Raw genomic sequence first — 23,322 nt, 5'->3', positions numbered from 1 at the left:
CGGCAGTGTCACACACACGTCTACAAGCGTGTCACACAGATGAGGGTGTCATACACACTCGGTGCCTCTCTCGCATACACACGGGTGTCACAGACCAGGGTGTCACATACGCACGGGTGTCTCACACGTGTGCGATTCACGCATGTGCTGCAGTCAGACCCGCGCACGTGGAGCAAGCTGTGCACTCAGCCGAGTGTCGCGGACACACGCGGGTGCGGAGCACGCGGGTGTCACACAGCATCTCTCGGACACACGGCGCCTGTCACCCTTCCCCCCCCCCGCCCCGCGCCACGGCGTTTCTCGTGCGCTCACACACGCACGGCGTCTCCCCCCGCCCCGTCTCTCACGGACACACACGCGATGTCCCTCAGGCTGGCACACGCACACGGTGTCTCTCTCCCGCACACGAGTGTCACACCGGCGGAGCGGGCTGCGCGCCCGGGTGCCGCCTCCTCCTCCCCCTCGCTCCCTCCCCTCTCCCTGTCCCGCCTCTCCCCTCCCCGAGCCCGCGGTGCCCGTGGTCTCCCGGCTCCGGGGCTGCGCCGCTCCCCGCTCTCGCCGCGCGCGCCGCGCCCCCGCAGCGGCGCGGGGCGGGGCGGGGCGGGGCGGGCGAGGGGCGCGGCCAGCGAGGCCCCAACCCCCCCCACACCCCCCGCAGCCCCTGCGCGGCGCGGAGCGGAGCGGCGCGGCGGCCGAGGCGCGGGCGGCTGCGGGGATGTCGGGGTCGCGCTGCCAGACGCTGTACCCCTTCTCCGGGGAGCGGCACCGGCAGGGGCTGCGCTTCGCGGCGGGGGAGCTGATCACGGTGCTGCAGGTGCCGGACGGCGGCTGGTGGGAAGGGCAGAAGGAGGACGGGCTGCGCGGGTGGTTCCCCGCCAGCTACGTGCAGCTGCTGGAGGTAGGAGCGGGGCCGGGGCCGGGGCCGCAAGGAGCCGTCGGCGCTTGGCCGGCCGGGCACGGCGCGGGGCTGTCCCGCGGGACGGGGGTGCCGGCGGTGCGGGGCGGGGCGGAGCTGTGCGGGGCGGTGCGGGGGAGGGGGCACCGTGGGCAGGGCAGGGCTCGAGCCCCGGCCACCCCCGCGCTGGAGGAGCTGGGTGCTGTGGGAGTGCGGGGTTCCGCGGCCTGTGGTACCCGCAGCTCCAGCCGTGGGGTAGCGGAGTGCAGGCTGCACGGCGAGCTGCGAGCCCCTCTGGACACGCGTGTTTGCACAACGGCTACACGGCAGCAGGCACCGCAGCAGGCTGAGGTGACACAGCTCCTGTCAGTCATGTGTGTGGGCCAGATGCTGGGCAAGTTCCTCTCCCCTGCCCTCTCCCTCTCATTTCCTCTCGCTGGACATCTCTTGGCTTTACATCGTGGAAGAGGTAAATCGGCTACGTCCCTTCTGTTGCCACAGTTCCCTGGCTTGCCCCAGAGGGCCCCAGCAGAGCAGGAGGCAGTTGCCCAGACTCAAAGGCCATGGACTTTCCATCGGGATGCTGAGAAGCTCTGTTAGCATCGGTTGTTTTCCCGACAGCTAGGGCAGCAGCTGTATTCCCACCTCAGGACCTCTTGTAGCTGAACTTGTTTATTACTTTCTCTCCTTTGCCACAAGTCACAATGCGAGTGTAAAATCTGTGACCACAATGAGTGCCTTCACAACCTCTGCATTTCTGAAAGTGAAATCTGAAACATCTCGTGCGCAAAAGCAAAAACCTGCCATGAGCCCATCAGTCCTTCCCTTGCTGACTGTGGAACTTAACCTGGGATGTGGGTATGGGAACGGCCTCCTTCCGTAGCATCCCTGCGGTGACTGGGCTGGAGCCATTAGCAGCACGGTGTTTCTCGGGTCAGCCTCTGTTTGTCCTCTGGGTTTCCGAAGGGAATCAGAGAGCCTGCAGTGCTTATGTACAAGGCAGGCACTACGTACCCCAGGTTTTCCACACGCACTCTCAGGGAAATCCAGCGTGGCAGGAAGCACAGCCCTGAGCAGAAGCAGGCCCACCAGATGCAATGTTCTGTGAGCAAAAGGTTCTGTGCAAAATGAATTTAAAAATCTGTGATGTTTCCATTGACTTTCTGTTTCTTGGAAAGACAGGAAAATCCCCCCACTCAGTGCTACAAAAGGAAGGCCAGGGACTTCTCTGTGCCCCTGAAGTACTAGGGATTTTTTTTGTTAGTTTAAGAATGTGGGAGCCCTTTTGTTTGTCAGTTTTGCCACCTACAAGATCATTTACTGAGATATGTGAATGCTTGTGGTTTCACAAATTGCTAAATATTTACACATCTAACCAGGAATTTAGGAATTGTTTAGGGCAAAATGTGTCATGAGATGAGACAAACTCTGCTCAGCAAAGGCAGTGGGAAGTCACTTCTGTGTACACAATAACTTTGCTTTCCTATCATCTCCCTCTTGGAAACACCTCTCTTCCTAGTTAAGTCTGAGCAGGTTGCACTGTGCTCAGATCGGTGCCCGCAGCCCCCAGTGTGCCCTTCCGACCCTTGGCTCATGTACCACTGAAAGTCGTGCTGCAGACCAATTGTCCGCACAGCCCAGCCTCCCTCCTCTTGAGCAAACCTTCAGAAAGAAGGTAAGAAAGACGGCAAGTGCCAAGTGGTGTTCGCTCTGGCGTGTTTTCCTTTTCTCCAGAGGTGATGCCTAATCAGGACTATGTGCCAGAGTTAATAAATATGTCAGGTGAGAGCTCATTAACCAAATTTATGGGATCGCAGGTACTTGGCACACATTACGGTAGAGCAGATGTGTGAGAAGAAGACAGCTCTGTGCGTGTGTCTCTCTCATGGCTCTGTGCAGGTAGCCTTTCCCTGTGTGCAGGTATGCAGCTAGCTTGCCCAGGGACTTGATCTAACTGAAAGACACCAGGACAGAAATACTCTCCTGCTCTGATCCAACCAAATGGACATCAGGGAGATGATGACAATGCATAGCCGGATGGGGCCATGAACACGGGTCTCCTTTCAGTGTCAGCTGGCACTTTTGTTGGTTTTGGGTGGCCCTGCCAGCTTTCAGTAAGGTTCAACGTTATGTTCTGAGCTGAACTTAACCACAGACTGCCGTTGAAAGAGGAAGATGTTATTTATTCCCGCCCTCTGTCCTGCCCTCACTTCCCCATGCCCAGTTCACTCCAGCAGGTACCTGCGCTCCTCTCTCTGGAGCCCTGTAACTCATCGTCCCAAAGGACAGCTTGCCTCATTTTCTGCCACGGCAGTGAAGGAATGTGGCTCGCGGCATTGTCCAAGGCGTGCCAGAGCTGGCAGGGTTTGCCCTGCGCAGCACACACCCTTTCTTCTCACAGCAAAGCCTGTCAGGTGGCTGGATTCTACCAAAAGGAGATGGCCTTCTTCTGAAGCCTTTATAACTTCAAGCCTGCCACTGTGTACAGACAGGCAGGCTGGACATTCTCATTCAGATGACTTCATGTTTACCAACCCTGAAATCTCCTCTGACAGCACTGCTCCGGAGTCTGCACTGAGTTTTGGTCCTGGGCTGAAAGAGGGAAGCGAGAAAGGTGTGAAGGACAGCAGCTGAGAGGGGAGTCTCTTCCACCCTCGAGCCGTTAGTTCAGCAACCAGCCTGCAGCGTGCTGGTTCCTGCTGGACAGAAGAGGAGAAATGGCTGTTCCTGATGCCGTCTCTGACTCGGGAGGAACCGTGCTGCACCAACAGCACCTGCGTCTCTTCACAGGCATCCAGGCTGTGGAGCTGCCAGTGCCCATCATCTGCTTCCTGCCACGGGGCTCCAGTTGGCTTGTCCAGGAGCCACGGACAGGGCAGGCTCTTTCTCCTTGTGCGCACTCACACTGAGTGGTTCCTGGCTCTTGCAAAGAAAAATAGGTATCCATGGCTGGTGGTTAACCAGATTGGTTTTAATGGGAAATGTGGAGTTGGACAGCTCTGAGGAAACCCTGAAGGTGGCTTGTGGGAAACAAACTCCAGTGCTAGAGATGGACATTCGTGAAGGATTGCTGCCTTTGCCTCCCAAGTTCTCTTGCTGGCAAAAATGTGTTTTCAATTCATGCATCACAGAAGACCAAGGAAAGGGCCAAAGCTGTAGTAAATGTGGGGCAAGAGAGATGTGAGGAGGTAAAGAGGTAAAGCTGTTTGGCATGCTTTGGTTCCTGCAAGCCCACAGTGGAGGCTTAGAAGAAAACGATGGTGGCTGGAGGTTCCCGCTCATGGCAGTGATGGAAACGATGAGATCTGGAGGAGTGTGTGGTAGGGATAAGCCAGGAACAAGATGTTTCTGTGAGCTCTGGAGAGGATACAGTTGCCATAGAGCAAAAGGGACAGACAGCACAAACCAAAAGACTAAAAAAGCAGAGAGCAAAATGAGCAAGGGAGGGTATTAGCTCCGTGGTGGGGTTCCAGATGGGTTCCCCGAGGCCCATCTGGTTTCAGCAGTTGGGGAGGCTGCTGCAATCCTGTTCACAGTCACTGAATTGGAGGGGACCTCTGGAGATCAGCTAGTCCAGCTTCCCTGGCCATGTCTGGTCAGGTTTTGAATATGTGCAAGGATGGAGACTCCGCAATCTTTCTGGGCAATCTGTTCCAGTGTCTGACTACCCTCACGGTTTTTTGTTACATTTTGAAAGGGATTTCTGTGTTTGATTTGAGCCCGTTGTGTCTCATCCTTTCACTGGATATCACTGAGAACAGTCTGTCTCTGCTTTTTTTACTGTCTCCTCCATAGGTTTTTATGCAATTGATAACATCCCTCTCGAGCCTTCTTGTCTTGATGCTAAACAGCCCCAGTTCTTTCAGCCTTTCCTTGCACGACAGATGCTCCAGTCCCTTAATCATCATTGTGGCCGATTGCTGGACTCTTTCCAGTATGTCCTTGTCTTCCTTGTGCTGGGAAGCCAAGTACTGTTTCTTATGCTGTTGTGCTCTTGGAGATAGTGGGTTACTGGAGAAACAGCCCCCCACCAACATTTCCTGAACTTAAGAATCCATTGATACTGGAGGAATCCAAAAGAGTCCTGCCAAATTCATACGGTTTTGCTTTGACTGAGCTTGATCTGTGAACAAGAAAAGCTCTTCTGCAAACTCAAGGGCTTGGGGAAGGAGATGCTGTTGCTTGTGAATCATGTCGCATTGAGTAGATACACCATCAGCTTCAACCTTCACCCCTTCTTTGGTGATTTGTGGCTATGTCAGCCATGAGACCTGAAAGTCAGGGACTGGCAGCTGTGTCTTCTGACCATTTCCTCCCTCGTGCGTACTTTTATATTTTTGCTTGGCCTTTTGAGCATTTAGGCAGAGCCGTGCAGAGATCCTCTGTACCGGACTGTTGCAGTCCCAGGTTAAGCAGTTGTCCTTCCCAGCCTGCTGCAAAGAGGAGTCCGTAGATGCAGGTGACGAGCAGTCCTTCAGGCCAGCCCTGCCGCAGTGAACACAGGTACAAAGCAGGTGGAATGTGGTGTGTGATACAGAGAGGGATTTCTGAACAGCTGAAGGTAACAAAATGTTTCCTACCCGGAGGCTGATCGCCTCCTCACCCCGCCTGCGTCAGAGACGGTGGGATGATGATGTGTGTAGAAAGATCTGTACAGCTGAGAGCAACCTAGGACGAGTCTCAGCTGTGTCCCCATTTGTGACAAGCTTTACGACTGCAGGACAGCATAGACGGCAAGAGGGTGAGGTGGTGGTAGACCTTGGAGTGGGTACTCCAGAGGTGCTTTGCACCTGGCCCTCTGGGGAAACTCAGCCTGGTGCGTCTGCCTTGTCTAGAGAAGTGATTTTCAGAGGGGTGGGGAGATGCGTCATTAGTCACATTTGCAAGCGATTTGTTTTAGAATCTATTTTGGGCATTGCTTTTTGTATTTGTGGTTAGCTAGAAATCACTTATATAAGCAGCAGCAGTAGCAACATATGCAAATTTGCTGAAAATTGTCAGCACTTTTTATAGCTTCAGTCATCCCACAGATGTAAGTCTCTGTATGAAGCACAGCGTGTGCTTCCAGCATGGATGGAGGTGGCTCTGGAATCTGACTGAGCGAGCTGGACTGAGTAAGACTGAGAGCTGCCGCTGATCTTGTCTGCACTTTCACAGCTTGATTTACTGGAACCGTGAGGCACTTTGGAAGGAAAAAATCATACGCTTCTCCCTGATGTATGGTGCACGTGCAGGCATCCGACAGTGTTATATGTTACTGTGTAATATTTGGGGAGGGAGCTCGTCTCACCTAACCCAACCTGTGACATCTGCCACATGAACATTGAAATGTGCAAACTGTTGAGCCTGGAGGTTGCGGCACATTCAGCTGCAAGAGGCGTGGCACGGCACAAACTGCTTCATTCTTTGTGCCCAGGGAGTCATAGAGAAAAAGGATGAAAGGAATTCACAGAAATGATAATGCCTCTAATTTATTTTGTAATACCAGAGAATGTGTAGAGGATTTCTGTGCCAAGCTGTACCTTGTCGTAAGCTGGTATAATCCAAGAAGACAGCATGCTTAAGGAGAAACTAGAACCTGCCAGCTGTGTAGCAAGGTGAATTCCATTTCATGACAAAATTCAGCTTCTGAACACTTACATTAAACAATATTGTGACAAAACCCCCATTTTTAGAGAGAAAAAAATTATGGTTTATATTTCTGTCCTGGTTCTGGCTAGGATGGAGTTAATTCTCACCTGAGCTGGGAGAGCTGGAGCTGGTGGCCCCTGTGGCTGGGGACACAGCTGGGACAGGTCACTGATCAGCCACCAGCTGGGATCGTTTACCCAAATTGGCCCAAGGGCCATCCCACCCCATGGGACACCACGCTGAGTGTATAAAGTGGGGATGGGGCTGAGGGGAGGTTGTTGCTGCTGGGGAGGGAGCTGGGCATCAGGATCCTCTGTGAGCTGTGGCGCTGTGAGTTATGGGCTTCAGTGTTTTCTGTTACTGGGTGGGTTGGTTGGTTGGTTGTTTTTCCATCTCTGTTTCTGTTAAGCTTTTTTTTTTTTTTTTAATATATCAACTCACAAGTTTTCCCTTATTTTCTTTACCAATTCTCCTCCCTGTTTGACTGGAGGGTGGGGGGAGTGAGTGAGAGACTGTGTAGCTTGGTCCTGAGCAGGGCTAAACTATGACAATTTCTCTTCCTCATGTTAGTGGTGGACTGTATTTTGACCAAGAAAAACCCCAAAACATTTTGCTGGAAAATATGCAGCCAGTCCTAGAAACGAGCATTACTGTAGCCAGTGCTATGATGTGATGGCTGTGTGTGTGCTCCCACGGCGAGGGCTGGCACCAGCAGCTGCTGGAGGTGCTTTCTGCTGTTGTGGGAGCTGTGTAATGTGTACGATACACTTGGAAGAGAGGAGATGTTGGTACCTATTGCAACAGAGCTTCTTCTGGTGACTGTGCAAAGAAGAATAAGGTTGTGCATGGAAAGTATCTGGCTGGCTGTGAGTTCATGAGATGTGTGCCCTCTCTATGTGTATGAGTACCGCCTGCATGCAGCAATGGTGCTTTGCTTTCTTAGGAGCTTCTTCTGCATCCTTGGAGTTTGTTATCTCATGCTTTCTCATTCCTCCATCTCCCCACTCAAAAATCAGCTCAATATAAAAAGTCACGGAGAGCAACAGGGACTGAGGGTATGTGATGAACTCGGATACAAGTGTGGCTGCTACCACTGCTTTTTTTCTGAGGATTGTGCTCAATATATCAGAGAACTAATGTTCTGTAGAACAAGTAATGCTCCAATACGTAGTCTTGTGTGATGGAGAGGAGTCTAGTCTTTAATCCAGAGTGATAAGTCTGTGGGTGCTGAACGCTTCTGTGGTTTTTAAGCAGCTAGGGAGCAAGCACAGCGTTGTGCTCAGGAGACCTCTATGGTGTTTAGCTTCTCATGCTCCAAGCTTGGCAGTTAAGCTGCTTGGCTGAGCTGGAACTTGTACTCCCATCTCCTGCCAGCCCTGCACAGGGATGGCTGTGGCTCTTCTTGAGCTTTCTGGCTGTTCTGCTGCCCCTGGAGATGGTGCTGGGGAGAAGCAGCAACCCCAGGTGAAGCAGGATGGCATGTCCTCCAGGCATAGAGGGATGATTTTGATTCTCCTGGTGCAGGGATGACTTCCTGTGGGGATGACCAAGGAAGGCAAAGGGGAGATTCGCAAGACTGTAGATGGAGACTGCTGTGGGTGTTGTATCGGGGGGAAGGGCAGTTTTCAAAATTCGGTGCTCACAGCTGTTGAGGCTGGTCTGCTTTGTGGCATTCGACAGCGAACTTTTGTCCAAAGTGGAGCATTTGCGAGGTAGCAGTGACAATGAGAATCATGTGGTATTGCTTTGCGTTTTAGTTTCTAAGTGTCACTTTTATATCTGTGACTTTCTGTAACTCTAACTTTTCAGACTTGAAACTTCTGGTCATCTGACATTTCTGGAAAATGTGAATGAAACAAAATAATCTATTTTCTTGTATTAAAAGGATGAGGAAATTATGCTTTGCTGCCAGAAGATCGCTTTTCAGTCAAGGTTTCTAAGGGATTTTAAAGCCCTGTGAGAACGTGAAGGAGATGTGATACTACAGTTCACAATCCCTTGCTCTTAAGAGTGCTGTTTATTGTGCATCTGGTGATAACTGACTTGGACTGTTGAAGTTATAGATGGAATTTTAAAATGGAACAGTACCATAAATACCCAAAATTTGTGAAAGGAAGGGTCTTACTGATGGGTGTGGCATTTTTTTTTGTGAGCCCTTCTGTGCTCTGCACAAGGTATGGTGTTGCAGAAGCTGGGCTCATGGATGCTGCACCTCTAGCAGGTGAGAACAATCACATCGGTGGCCTTGCAGGAATTGCACAAGGCAGAATTTTAAAAGTTTTTTTTCCTTATCCTCAGCTAAAAAATGAAAACATGTCATGGGAGGCTTAATCTGGAAGGACCTCTCTCTGCTCATGGTTTACAAAGGGAGTCTAAAAACAGTCTCACTGCAATGTGTGCCTTATAGATGTTAATGATTAAATTAGCTTCTGTGCACCTGTATGTTAGGGGTGGATTTACAGTGAAGATCAAAAATGTGGATAATTTAAAGAATCACTTGAAGATTACTTAGTTCTGTAAGAATTCTCTGTTCATTCTGTGCTCTGAATTGGACATGTGTCCTGTAGACAAACACAGGAGTGATTTCTGCAGTGGTAGGCATGGGGTGCTCTAGTCTCGCTTGCCAGCTTGGGTGCACAATGCCCCTTCAGCATCTTGAGCGCTGTGCTGCAAACAACTGAATGTATTATGTGGTACCTTGTGCTGTGGGTAGTTTAAAAGACACAGTAGGAATAATAAAAAGATGTTGGATACTCAGTATCTTCTAAAAATCAGGTCCTTATTTTGTATCCAAAATGGAAAATTTAGCCCAGAAACCAAGACCAAAAGATCTGGTGGGATTTGGTTTTCTCTACTTATTTCACTTTTACCTGTGTGATAATAAATTACCAGGTAATGAACTGGTCATTTAAATAACCAGATTAAACCTTTCTTTTTTCTCTGTGGTTCCTTATCTTCCATGGTTGCTTGTGCCCCACGGGGCACATTATTATCAGTAATGCACCCTGGTTCTGTGTTACCTGAGTCTTAAACATCTGAGTATGTACTTGGGACTGGTTTTCATTATTTCACTGACTACTGACACCAAATGCAGTCCCAAAGATGAGACACTTCTATTCTGGAGAAGTCCCACAATAACAGGAGCAAGTACGTGGCAGCATTGCGGATAATATCTGGGGGATGTTATCTGCATTTGGGACTGTGGCAATTGTTTTTGCTGTGGCCACACTACAACTTAGGGCAGCAAGAGTGACAGTTCTTGTGTTCCATGTGTTCATCCTGTTCGCACCATCGGCAGAGCACGGGCATCCAGCCTGCTGAGCGTGGCAGGCAGGCAGCACTGCTGAGTTCTGTCTTGGAATATTTGACATAAGGCACCGATATTTCTGTCTTTGATTTCTGACAGTTCCAGGGAGCACTTGTTCTGTGCAGCTCTTTCGGAATCCAGTGCTAACAGGATGTGCCTCGCTTGCTGTGCGCACACGGCAGACTTGGTGGAAGCCTCCCAAAAACCTGGGCCGTGTCGCAGTGGCTGCTCCCTGCCCTGCACACTTCCAGTAAGGAACGGCTCCGCGGTTGCAGACAGCGAAGGAGGACCTGGCGAAATCTGAAAGAAGCGTAACGGCCTTGATGGTCCCCACTCCATGCTTGGCATGCCGTCATCATTTTTCATCAATTTAAAGTGCCGTGGGCTGTATTTAATTACATGTCACAGTCCCTTTTATTGGTGTGATCCACTTAGAGTGCAGAACAGTGTAAAATCAAGGCCAACGGTTTGCACAGCCGCTGTTTTTCAAGAACAGGGTGCTTCAACAAGTGTTTGTCTTGAAAAATATAAGTATGCTTCAGTGTATCTGGAATTTTTAAGTCACGCCACTGTGTAAATGATTACCTATTAAGAGGACCTCGTGTAAAGGGTTGGTATGCGGCAGGAAACCTGGGCTATGGGCTCTACAGATTTGCACTGCAGGCAGCCAGGCTGAGCCCGTGTGGTGTGAGGGTTTGGCGTGGGAGGGGGCTGGGCCAGCAGGAGCCCCTCGCATACCTGCCATACCAGCCAAGGTGTGCTTTTGGCTGGTAAAACTGGTTTTGGTTGAGGGGGGGAGCAGGCTGTACTCCGTGGGCTGCAGAGCTGCTGGCAGTACTCTGCCTGCCGTCGTACCGTCTCTGTACATGCTGGTGGCTGTCCTGGGAAGGACTGCTTTTAAAGTGTATGTAAGAACAGTAAAGCTTTTTGTCTGTACTAATAATCCAATTTTCCACCTTATGCTATCAAAATAGCTTTTGTATTAGCCCAGTACGCTTGCGGCTTGCTTTTTTGCTGGCACGTTTCAGGAGGAGGATGCTGTGGGTCACTCAGGAGCTACCACTCTGGATTTTGTAGAACACATCTACCAGTGGAACAGGCCAGTGCCTTTTAGCATACACCTTTTTCATCATTTGTGGGCAGTCCCCCCAGTACTCAGTTGTAGGTATGGGCCACTTTGGAGTGAGTTTAGGCTGACTGACAGGTGACTTTGGTCACTGATCTCTGAACTCCTAGGTGGGTGCAGACCCAGAGGCTGAAAATCTTTCTTTGACATAATTTGAGATCTGTCTGGCACTTTTTCCTTCATTCGTGGTTGGTACGAGCAGACTGTGCAGGCTGTTCTTGAGCCACAGATATTCCCACTGTGATGCTGGCAGCCAAAGCGCTGTGGTCTTCCAGTGCTGGTCTGAGCACCCAGTTTGTTTACTGCACAGGGCTCCCAGGGCTTTCCCAGCTCTGCGGCAGCTCGCGATAGCCCTCGGCACCTCTGCTACTGCAAATATAAAATAACCTCAACATTAACTGTTGTCTGCTATCACTTCACGTGCCCCTAGTGATCAGTTCTTCTGCCCTGTCAGTTGGTTTTCCATGGAGGGGGAAAAAAGCCCAGTAAAAGGTAATGGAAAGTAAAAAGCCTTGTAAAGACCTGGGGTGTTTGGATGACAGGATGTATCAGGCCAAGGTTGGTAAGGAAGGCATGCAAGTTTTCCATGGCTGTCCTAGAGTGCTTTGAAGCAAGGGAAGCACGCAGCTGACGCCAGCAGGTCTGCCCAGCCGTGATGCCTCTTGTCACTGCGACGCCAGTCTGGAGCTGGGCAGCGTTGCTGGTGGAGCGGCCAGAGCATGGGCAACGCTGCAAGGTTTAAATGCCTTGCAGAGAGAGAAAGCAAGAGCTGGCTCTGGGCTGGATACACAGCCTGTAATTGTCAGGTTGTTCCATTAGCACTGAATCTTGGTCTTTGAAATGCCCTCTCACACTCAGCGAGTCCAGGAATTGGTCAAAGTGAGAAAGGTGTGAGTGAGGAGGGAGCAGAGGCACATCACAACATAATTAGAAGTCCCAAGCTGCTCATTTTATCTTCCCATATTTGTCCCCATCTTTTACTTGAAACCCCTGTAAAATCTCCCTTAACTTTCAGAGGCAGATCTGTTAGCTCAGTTAAATCTGATCTCTTGCTGAACAAGCTTCTGTGTGCTTTCTGGCATCTCAGCATTGCTCCTGGCCTCTGTGAGCCTTTGCACATCCGTTCAGTCAGACATGGTCAAGCAGCCCTGAGACTTTTGAGGAAAAATATAGCAGCTGAACGGGGAGCACGGAAGGATTTAAAATTAAGCATCTCAGCTCCCTGGGCTGCCAAAGGACCAGTTTTTGTGGAAGACAGACAAAAGGTGCAGGGATGGACATTGTCTGGGACATGAGATACCTGTAGGATTCCAGGTATTGCCTCTGTATGCAATATTTTGCATTTCTCTCTAGTGTAATTTGTTTGCTGTGATTTTACCTGTTCATTGAAGACTTACTGAAGCTCTCCAGGCTTTTGCCTCGTGTAAAAAATTATGTGTGACTTGCAGATATTTACAACACATTCCTTGCTCTCCTTTTCTTGAATTGCTTAAGGAATGAGCAGCATCACCAGGCCTTTGTGTTTGGCTTTTGATGTGGGGAAGACTAACTCTTCTGGTTTCTGCTCCTTGCTCTCAGGCTCATAATTTTTTTTTTTTTATTTTGCAGAGTAGTTTTCTCACTCCTTGACTGCTGCTTTTCTTAAAGTCTTCACAGAAAGGAGTTTGTTTTCACAAGCATGCTTGTGATGGTTGGTCTAACAGAAGATATCGGCACTCCCAAGAGTACCTGACACACATGCTTGTGCCATCACGGCTATAGCGTTGCTACGGAGTGTATTCTGTCATTCTGCTTTTTTTTTTTTCCCCTCTGGTAATCTACAAGCACTTTCAGAATATTCTTTTAAATTGACTGGCTGGATCTGCTTTGTCTTCCTGGTCCTTTCCAATTCACTTATTTAGCACTTTATTCATATTTCCAAAACAAAACCCTACAATTGCTGTGCCCAGGCACTCCTCCTCAAGCCACGTGCCACAAAGCCAGACGTACAATGATGAGCTGGTGCGTGATGAGCAGATTTGGATGCTGCAGAGGAGAGTTTTGGTCAGAGAAGAGGCAGCATCAAGAGCTAGCAAGCTTTTGGTAGTGAGAGAGAAGGAATAATTAATATGGAGGAGGAAAAATGGGAGACTTGGAGTGGCAGAGAGTGAAGAATTAAGAGTTTGAATTTGGTACTGATGTGGCAAAGTGCCATGGAGAAGTTGCACAGAAGAGGAATTGTATTTCCAAGGGGTGGGCAAATGCCTAACTCAGAAAGGAACAGACAGCAACGGGATTGATGAATGTAGTGTATTTTGCAGTCCTGGAGAAATGTGTGCACTGTCTGCAGGATTCAGTGTAAAAATCCTGCTGAGGGCTGTGTGTGTAGCACATGGCTGAGCAGTTCCAGCCCTGCCCATGTAATGAGCTGCCTGAGCAGCAGATTTGCTTCTCCTGTGCCAGCTGCTGTATAATAGGACTAATTCATTACCCAAGGCCAAGTAATCTCTCTCAATAGCAAGATTTAGAGGAAAGCCTATGACTTGTCTCATTGCGCTGCAAACTGCTGATTATCACAGTGATAACTGGCACCAAATGAAGACTGGAACTGAACCTCAGACTGTGGGATGAAGAATAGAATTTCAGGTATTTCCAAGAAGTTAAATTAACTATGGCTCCCTTCTGGAAAATAATTTTGATGTGAAACTGAGTCGGTGAGCTCCTGTCCCCAGCTCCTATCCCAGTGGCATTGCCCCAGGGTTTGCTGGACTCCCTCGTTCCTGCCCCCTCCTCTGCTCTTGGCCAGCACAATTTACCAAGTCTGAATATGGATCTTTGAGGGACAAAGCTTTCCCTCAGTGCCAGCCAGAGGCGTGATCACAGGCTCTAATGCAGCTCAGACAGGGGCACAGCAGGTTGATGTGCACCTTGCTGGCTGTGCTGGTGGTAACAGATCACCTCGCTGTATCATTTACACGGATGTCGTGTGGGAAGCTGCCCACATCTCGGCATTCCTGGGCTGGTGGGCTGCTGGTTTGCCTGCAGATGGGTTGGATGGAGACCTGGGCTGGTCCTGCCAGCAGCTGGACACTGCTGCAGCCTCAATGAACCAAGCTCTTCCTCTTTGCTACTTTTCTTCTCAGTTGACCTCAGTGGACTTTGCATTAGCCTCAGCATCTCTGCAGCCAGTGGGTCTTATCCCTTCCTCTGAGTTGCCTATCAGTAAGCTTGGTTTTACAGTTTTTCAGTGTTTTGGCAGGATGGGAGGATGGCTGGTGCTGCCGAGCAGGGCTGGTCAGAGGGTCAGGCGAGCGCTGTGCACTGATCTTGTGCAAAGCAAGCACTTGGACCCTGTGCTTACAGTGATTTTTGTAACACAGGGAACGAAGATGGCTGCACTGAATGGAGTGGCTTTTTGCTGGACAGGATGCAGATCTCTGGAAATAGCTCTTTTGTGACTCCCGGATCAGAAGTACACAAGCAGGAATCTGTGTAGTCCCTGTGCTAGCACTGGTCAGTGCTCTGTGTGTGTCCCCGGTGTATGCGATGCTGTTAGAGCGATGTATGCGATGCTGAGCCTCCTCCTCCTCCCTTCCCCCTCCACTGCCCTCTCCTGAGTGCAGAAGCCGGCGCTGGGGTCAGGGTATGTGCCCTGGCAGCCCGTGAAGAGCCGCTCAGGAACTCCAGTCTGTTTCCAGTCCCAGCGCCAGCCCCTGGAGCAAATGAATCTTAGCGTTCATTTCTGTAGTGTGGAATTTGCTTTTTGCTTTCGGTGCTGGAGGATCCAATGTTTGCCTGCAGTTAGAGGGAAGAGAGCTCAAAAGCCTCTTTCTGCCTCCCCATGGGAGGGAAGTGTTTTGGGGCAATTGCTGTGCTCAGGCCTTTCCCTCGCTGTGCTGGGAGGGGATGTTTCCTCCTCACCACCAAGTACGCGCCTCATGCAATCTTCTGCTGGTTTTTTTTTCTCATCTTGGAGGATTCATGCTTTAACTGCTGTGCACCTTCACCCTCTCTGACACACACCACCTGTGGAAGAATCAAAATCAATCCAAGTGATTAGTCCTTTTTTTTGTTTTTTTTGTTTTTTTTTTTTTTGAAACTAGTGATGATGCTGACTAACAACCCTTGCCTCGCTCTGTGATGGAGGCCTTGTGGGTTCTTGCATTGCTTATTCTAACAGTGCAGCTCCCAGCACCTCTCGATGGTGCCTGCACACACCTGTACCCTGTGGGTACAGCAGCGTTGGCATCGTCAGGACTGTTTGGCTTGGGTGCAACAGAAAACTCCCCTGAGAGCTTCTCCTGCTGAGTAGGGCACAGAGCAAATGTTTCTAGGTCATGGTTTGTCGTTGTCTCTTTGTTCAGGTGGCATGCAGCTTGAAGGGCAGACGTCCTCCAGCTTCTTATGCCTTGAAATGCAGTGCAGCAGAAATCCTTAAAAATACTTTTATTTTAACAAATAAGTTTACAACTTGGCCTCTAACAGAGCCTGTACACCTAGGATGTCTTATTCTGCTCTGCAAGGAGCTGGAATTGTCTGTCATGTAATGTGTAACTGCCTCAGTTGCCTTATCAGAGTATTTCCAAGGAGTAGAATTGAATCATTGATAATTATAATGTAGGACACTTTTCTTCTGTTGTAAGCTTTTTCCTTTATTTATGATGTTGCCTTCCTTGACAGTTTCCACATTTTATTCTCAAGGTGAGAACTTTATTTATAAATAAATAATATATACATTTATAACTTCTTCCATGTTGGCTCACTTTCTCCTCTATCTGCTAGGCTTCAGCTCCAGCAGTAGGAAGGCAATTCCTTCAGTTGAAGGAGTTAAATATATCACCCCAGAAAAGAGAGAGCCAGATCTGAAAGCTGTTTCTGTAACACTAATTTTGATCTCAGCCCTGTTTCCTGTCTAAAGACTTTTCTCTTTCAGTGGAGATCATGAAATGTCACACTCATTATTTTTGCTCAGAGCGTGCTGAGAAGACTGCTTTCAGCTCGAGATTCCCTCTCAGGAGCACAGTCTGAGGAACAACAACTACGAGTTACAGCGAAGTTGCAGTTCTCTATATTTTTAAACAATATTATCCCAAAGAACAATAATATTAAGTGTGTTGCCATGGTGTAGTAGCATATGATTAATTAGATAGAGATTAAATATGCTTAAGTGTGCAAGATGACTACTAGAGTCAGGCCAAAACCAGGATAACATCCCAGATTTCCCCCAAATAAAGCAGGTTTTGTTTTTCTTCACATAGTGAGATCCTGCAGCTGTGCAGGATTCACCAGGGAAATTCCTTCTGTAATCAGACCAACTTTTCTCTCTTAATCCAGCCAATTACAGGAACTTGGGATGGATGACACAGGGCTGCTGTGGCTGCTGGCACCTCTGAAGCACCGGCGGAGGTGGGGAGACAGACACTTGTCTGTGGGGTGCGGAGGAAGGTGGCACACGTACATGTGTCACAGGCGTACAGATCTTGCTGATCCCAGGTTGTCTGTAAGCTTTTGCTGTTTCAGTTTGGCAGCGGTCCTGTGATGACCCTGTTGAACCTCCCTCCACAAACTGGTCCAGCTCTAGGCAGCAGGTGACTTGCTGTTTTCCTGGGGTGTCTTCTCTGCTGGGTGAGCTCGCAGGGCCACTGAGCACCAAAGCCTGCTCAAAGTGAGCGTGGAGAGCGGGGACAGGAGCAGGACCCTGCTGTGAGGCAGCTCCATGCCTCCCCCGGTATTTTACCCTGTGGTTGCAGCAGCCGGGTCTCCAGGGATGTTGAACTTGGCTCTGTGGGACTGCGGTGGTGCAGGGTGAAGCAGTTGAGCACACAGATCACCAGGTGTTGCAGATGGCATCAGAGCCAGACCTCCACCTGGTCACTAACACATAGGTGTGCTGCTCGGGCAGGTTCTCTCCTCTGTCTGAAGCAGACATCCAGCCCTTCTGTACAGGTGATGGGAGAGACGCTGGTTTCTCCAAAGGGGACTGAGGGTTGGTTTATGCTTGGCAGGAGCAAAGCTCAGTGGTGGGAGAGGCCAAGTCCTGGGGGTGGTCTGAGCAAGGGCTGCCCTCCTGCCAGCTGCAGTGACTGGTGCGAGACTGTTGGCCTTTGTCCACCGGCTCATTGAAAGCTGTGGGGAGAGGTGGTCGTTAACCACCAGCCTCCTGAGCAGGCGAGCAGCTGGGGTGCAGGAAGTGGGAGATGTGGCTTTGGTTTCCTCTTACTCTGTGGAGTCAAGCACATACTTCTCCATTCCTCAGGGACTGTATTAGCTGCCAGGCTGTGCTGTGAATGTCCTCTGGCCCTGGGGAAGGCTGCCTGTGGGCTGTCAGCGGGCAGGAGAGCAAACATGGGGAGTCCAGGGAATGGCAGGTTTCTCATAAGCTTCAGGGATTGTTTGTGCTGTGATGGTCCAATGTGGACAAGTGAGCAGTCCTCAAGCAGAAACTTCTCAGTTCAACATGGAGACAGTGAAGAACAAGCTCATCTTTACTGTAGAGAGACAAAACAGTCATTTAAGTTCCTTTATAGACAACTGAGAATGAGATACTTCTGAGTTGAAACTCTCCTGGTGCTTTTCTAGATGTTCAGGCTGAAGGAGCTGGGTCCTCTGTTTCTGCTCATTGATCAGCAAGCACCAGCCTGACTGGCTGGGCTGTGGGCACCTGCGTTGGCTCAGGTGAAGTCAGCGGTGCTGCACGGAGGCAGGAGCATTGACCAGCTCTGCACGCTGATGTCCCTGCACTCAAAACAGCTTCAGGAGGAGCGAGGCTGAGATGTAGTCTTGCCAAGCTGTTCTTCCTATTGCAGACTTGGAGAGCAGGAGCCTGGGGGTGGTGTTACCAATCTGTAGTTTGAATTCAGCATCTGTTCTGCGTCGTCCTGCTCCTTTCCTAGGCGTGAGGCCAAGGCTGGTGTTTGGCCCAGGAGGACGTGGGACCTGCCTGCCAGTGTAAGGCTGTGCTAGGGCTCCCGTTTCCTTCCTCCATGAACGGGGCTGTTGCAGCAGAACAGGAAGGTGCAAATATGGTTTTTACAAGCCAGAAAGTGGCTCCTGGGTTTGAATTAAAACAATTTTCCTCGAACCAAAATACTTTCTTTTCCTGCCTGTGTGTCTCTGAGCCACACAAGTATTCAGGCAGCTGGGTGCAGCCCCACAGATGTCACGGAGAGGTTGGCCTGTGGACTTTGTGGGAAGTTTCGGAGGGGAAGAGGTACAGCCAGTGAGGTAGCCCAAGCAGGACAAGCTCCTGACAGAGATTAACGCTCAGGAGCTTGGGTTTTTGGATATTTTCAGGAGACAGTTTCCATGACTCCTGGATTAGCTGTACCAAAAGTTGTCCTGCAATACTCCTTTGTTTTTTTTCTGCTCTCCACAGGCTAGTAGCTTGTTACGAGAAAATTTCTGACCCTTTATTTTTACATCAAGTCTAGATTAGAAATAGAATTCTACCTTTTTCACCAAAACACATTGGATTAAAAAAAATCCCATGGCCTTAAAAATCCCATCGAAAGCAGTTGGATAGCACCGGCAGGCTCATCAGAACTTCCGTGCTTTGCCTAGGTTTGTTTTTTGTTGTGTGGTTTGGGTTTTTTTTGTGTTCCCAGGCTTCAAAATACCTCAAGTGCAAATACTGCTGTGGTTCACATGCAAGAGTTCACAGCGGTTCCTGTGGAGAGGGTTTATAGTCTAGGAATTATTTCTTTGTGTCTCTTGGGGTGATGATGCCCAGGTGATGGGACCAGAGGTTGTGCCATGTGCTGAGGAGCGCGGGGCTGCAGGATGGTGCCTGTGCTGGGGTGCTGGGCTGGAGGGGAACAGGCAGCGCCGCATTTCAGCCTCTTGCAGAAACCCTCAGATGTTGCAAGCATATGTGTGTGCTGCAGTGCCCAAGGGCTTTGGCAGAGACCGCTCTGCCCAATGTACTTTGTACAAATCCAAGGTCACCGATCTCCAGAATCCTTTGAATAGTACAGCACGGGCTTGGATCTGCAGTCACATCAACCTCCATCTGAAGTTTTACCAGGTCTTTTCTGTCATTTGAATGCATTCATTTTTTTTCCTGACATTTTTAACGGCCTGCTGGACCAGTCCAGAATCTTGTCTGGCTTTGTGATTCAGACTGGGTTGAAAGTCTCTTGCATTTGGCTTATGGACGGAGAATTGTCTGAATGCAAGGGGACCATGACTGATCTGAGAAGTGATCGATGAATAAAACTGAATGTAGGCCTTCCACACCCCTTTGAAAATGGCCTGGTTTGGGTGTCTGCAGGGAGATGTTACTGGTTTGGCTGGTGGTAGTTAAATGACTCGTATTTGTTCTTAAATATCAGGATAAAGGAGAGGTAAAACCCATGGCACGGTGGTCTCCAGGGCCTTATTCCCAATTGCTGTCAGTCTAAATTGTTGCTCTTCCAGCTGAGTCCATTATCCTTGTAATAAATTTTCCCCCAGAGGACAGAAATGAGGTGGAGTTAAGCAGTTTCTCAGTAATCACATAACTGAAGCATCCGAGGCCTGTGGAAGACAATTTCTGCTAATGATATTGAAGATTGCATTGTGAATGCTGTCAGAAAGATTACATAGTCCACACCCCATTTCTTCTTAACTTTCAGCTCCAAGTGTTGACTTTTTCTAAGTAGCATTTTTTTATTAGATTTTGTTTTCTTTTTTTAATACATGATGTTGTATTTTAATATTTCCATTTTCATATCAAGTGCATCTGAGCCACCTCAGAGAATGTCAGCATAGTGTGATCTTCAAACACAGCTGCCCAGGGTACCTATGGTATCTCATACTGTAGTCATAGGCTCACTCCTCTGCTCCGTGAGAGACTTGATAATGCCTACATCATTTTTTCTAAACAGTTATCTGGTCTTTTCTTAAGGAAATTCAAGCTATACCATGGCTGCAATATCACCTCCATGCTGAATCTTCCTTCTTGCAATTTAAATCCATTTTTATCTTTTATGGACAGGAAAATTAACCATCCTTTTTTTCTTTTTCAGCAGCTTTGTGACATATCTGAGACATCATCCCCCCACCACTCATTTCTGCTCTGTATTAAGGAATTTTTCTTTCCTTTCAGGTCATTTTTTTTCAGATCTGTCATTTTTATTTTCTTCTGGACTAGCCAGTTTGTTCATATCTTAAAGACTGAAGCTCAAAACTTGACTATTAGCTCCAGTTGAGGTCTTACCAGGTCTGTGTCTCATGGACTGCTCTCTTGTTTTCCTTCCCAGTATGATGCTTATCTCTAGGAGGGGGTACCACTGCTGACACCTCTACAACCGCACTTCCACCCTGGGGCTGGTGTCCAGTCACATGCAGGTGATCAGATCAGTTCAACAGATCTATCCATGACAAAATGGTGTAGGTCTTTGATTATATGCTTGTTGTCTTCTCAGAGTCCTTAAAAATGGTTAAATAATTTATTCAATTATTTTTCTAGGAACTAGAGTTCAACTGGCTGCTCCACAACACTGTCTCCTTCGTTTCCCATTTCTCCAAGCTAAGCACTATATGTTTTGCCAGAACTCTCCCTCCCTGATTTTCCACAAATTATCAGAGATGATAGCAATGGCTCTGAGATTTATGGGCCAGCTCTTTAAAAGTCTTAGGAGGAATTAATCCATCTGTGTTCTCCAACTTATTCCTTCCCTGTTGCAGGCTGAGATCTTAACCCTTTGTTACTAGTATAAACTCTGACAGCCACTTGATCATGGATGACTTTATTAGCAGATGACTTTTTCTTGAACGTGCTGCACGTGGTCATCCATGGGTAGCTCTCCTTTGACGCAGAGCCGTAACTGGTTCCTTTACTTGGTCTTCCTCTTAATACTACTGCATTTATAGAACATTTCCTCTTACTGTTAATGCTTTTCTGCTGATTTTATCTACTTTTGCGCCTACACTTCTGTACTTGTCATGAGAGCAACTGGCAGCTTATTTTTCATTTAAAAGCAATCCAAAAGGTGCCTTTCCTTACGTGCATAGCACCGGGCACAAAGGCTTCCCAGTCCCAATGACTTCTGATGTTTCCATGTTATAATTATTAAAATTCACTGCAGGAGTAAGAGGCAATTATATCCAGTGGACTGAAGAGGAAGATGTAAATAGAAATGCTGAGTTTCATAAACTAGATTAACTTGCTGGATGTAGAACAACCAAGCAGATGGATTTTCTGTATATGCTTTGAGAGACAGTGGCTTGGTGATGAATCTTGAGTATGCAGCAGGTCAGTGTCTGGACCATGTTGGAAATGCATCCTCATTGCAGGATAGTCCCAGGGATTAGGGGGCCAGCCTTCCTCCAGATGTGTACGTTCAGCTCTCAGCTCTGCAATGAGCTTTATCTATACCGGCAATTAAGTTACACAGGCTTGGGTGCCTCTGGCTGCCTTTGTATAGTTGCAGTAACTCAAAGCCAAAATTACATTTAAAGGGTGGTGGTGTGGTAATAGGCAATTTCTGTGCTTGCTCATCTGTAGGTAGCATGCTCAGGCTGAAGCTTATTTCTCTTGGAACAGAAAAAGTTGTGAATTGCACAGAAATAATGATATTTGAGGGTGAGTGCAGTGCTGAATTCTGGACTTGTGTGTCTCATCCCATGTCAAAGGGTGGAATCACATACTTCATCGGTGGTGCATGTCACTGACGAGCAGTTCACCAACAGAATACCCAGGCTTGAGAAAGAAAGGGAACCTCTGGTGATGTGTCAACACTGTAGTTTGTAACCTGGCCTGGAAGTCCTGACAGGAGTAACCACCACCTCCCAGCAAAATTTTAACTTTCCTATGCATATCACCCAGGTACTGGTTGACCATTGGCATAGCTGTGCCTTAACATTGGCCTTTTTTTGAGAACTTCCTGCATCCTTTTTGCTACATAAACAAATCTGATGTGAAGCAAAAATGCATCCTCATAGACATCTGACTAGGGGCTTGAAGTCTGGTAAAGTTCAAAGAGAACAGAGGGTCTGGAAAGGACTTGTGGCATTTTTAAAATGGGCGGTTTATTGATTTCCTCTAAACTGATGTTAGTGGGACAGAGGAGTGACTGGGAGGGGAGGTGACCCAGTGACACTCAGTGTTCTTCTAAGGATGCTCAGTTACTAGATGAGGTGAATTAAAATTCATCAATAACTATTTCCAGGGATTTTCCTCCCACTGCCTGTTTTTTGGGCTGTTTTCTTGTACTTGCATTTTTTCCAAGCTGAATCTTGTCTTCATATTTCCTGTCTGTCTTTCTGCCCACTCCACTTTGCCGCATGCGTTGATCCTGGCTGCAGCCGATCACCTCCGACCGATGAGTCTCCCTGTCCTGGTCCTGCTTGTCTGTGCTGTTTCCTGGCACTTTTCTCGAGGTCTGCCTTTGTCGTCCCTTTCCTCTGCAGTCCTTCCCACCGTCTGCAGTGTGCTGGCTTAAATGTTATTCTTGTATATGGGCCATCCCAGGACTAGATAAATTTCACCGCACAAATGTGGTGACCTGGATATTCTTCTCAGATGAAATGCTTGTACTGTGGAGTTTCAATAAAAGGAGGTAAACTGGGCAAATGAGGTCTGAGCTCCTTTGACGTGCAGAAGGCTGGGAGCAGTAGCTCTGAGGACAAGAAACTGAGGTTTTTCAAATGCTCAAAGGTATGCTGCTAATTAGAAAGTAAACATGAACAGACCCTTTCCTGTCAGCAGTGGTATGTCAGAGGTAAGAGGCATCCACGTGGCCAAGGACTGCCCGCTCTGTTGAAAGATAGGCTGAGAGAGTTGGGGATGTTCTGCCTGGAGAAGAGAAGGTTCCAGGGAGACCTTAGAGTGGCCTTCCAGTGCCTAAAGGGGGCTACAGGAAAGCTGAGGAAAAGCTCTTCAGTAGGGCCTGTTGTGATAGGACAAGGGGTAATGGTTTTAAAATACAGGGAGGGAGATTCAGATTAGATATTAGGAAAAAATGTTTTACAATGAGGGTAGTGGAGCACTGGAACAGGTTGCCCAGAGGTGGTGGATGCCTCATCCCTGGAAACGTTCAAGGCCAGGTTGGCCAGGGCTCTGAGCAACCTGATCTGGTTGGAGATGTCCCTGCTCCTTGCAGGGGGGTTGGACTAGATGACCTTTGAAGGTCCCTTCCAACTCTAACCATTCTATGATTCTATGAGATGCTCTGCTCATCAAGGGTCATCTTCAGAAGCAGCTGATGGTGCTGTGTTACCTGTTTGTCACATCTGCACTCTTCCATTCCTGTAATGGGAAGAAGCTTGTAAATGAATATAAGATAGTGTGGTGCCAGTAAGCAACTCTGCCACGCTTGTCCAGACCTTCCTGTGGGAGGAGGTCAAGGCAACTGGACGGAGATGCTCAGCATGTCCTGCCTGAGCAACCTCCAGTGTTGGTGA

The 23,322-nt window shown here is 48.8% G+C and overlaps 1 protein-coding gene across 4 annotated transcripts in view; it reads left to right on the top strand.

The window, feature by feature from the left end:
* The first annotated feature begins 692 nt into the window (after nucleotides 1–692).
* The window catches only part of GAS7 (growth arrest specific 7), a 91,605-nt gene continuing 68,975 nt past the window's right edge, over nucleotides 693–23,322 (top strand). For all 4 annotated transcript variants that reach the window (XM_086762135.1, XM_086762136.1, XM_086762134.1 and 1 more), the window contains exon 1: nucleotides 693–898. In XM_086762135.1, coding sequence (XP_086618261.1) covers nucleotides 716–898 — 183 coding nt within the window. In that variant the 5' untranslated portion in view covers nucleotides 693–715. The remainder of the gene's footprint in view (nucleotides 899–23,322) is intronic.

Source organism: Chlamydotis macqueenii, chromosome 18 (assembly GCF_036417535.1).
Source record: "Chlamydotis macqueenii isolate bChlMac1 chromosome 18, bChlMac1.mat, whole genome shotgun sequence".
Classification (NCBI taxonomy): Eukaryota; Metazoa; Chordata; class Aves; order Otidiformes; family Otididae; genus Chlamydotis; species Chlamydotis macqueenii.
This window is presented reverse-complemented; position numbering and strand designations above follow the sequence as displayed.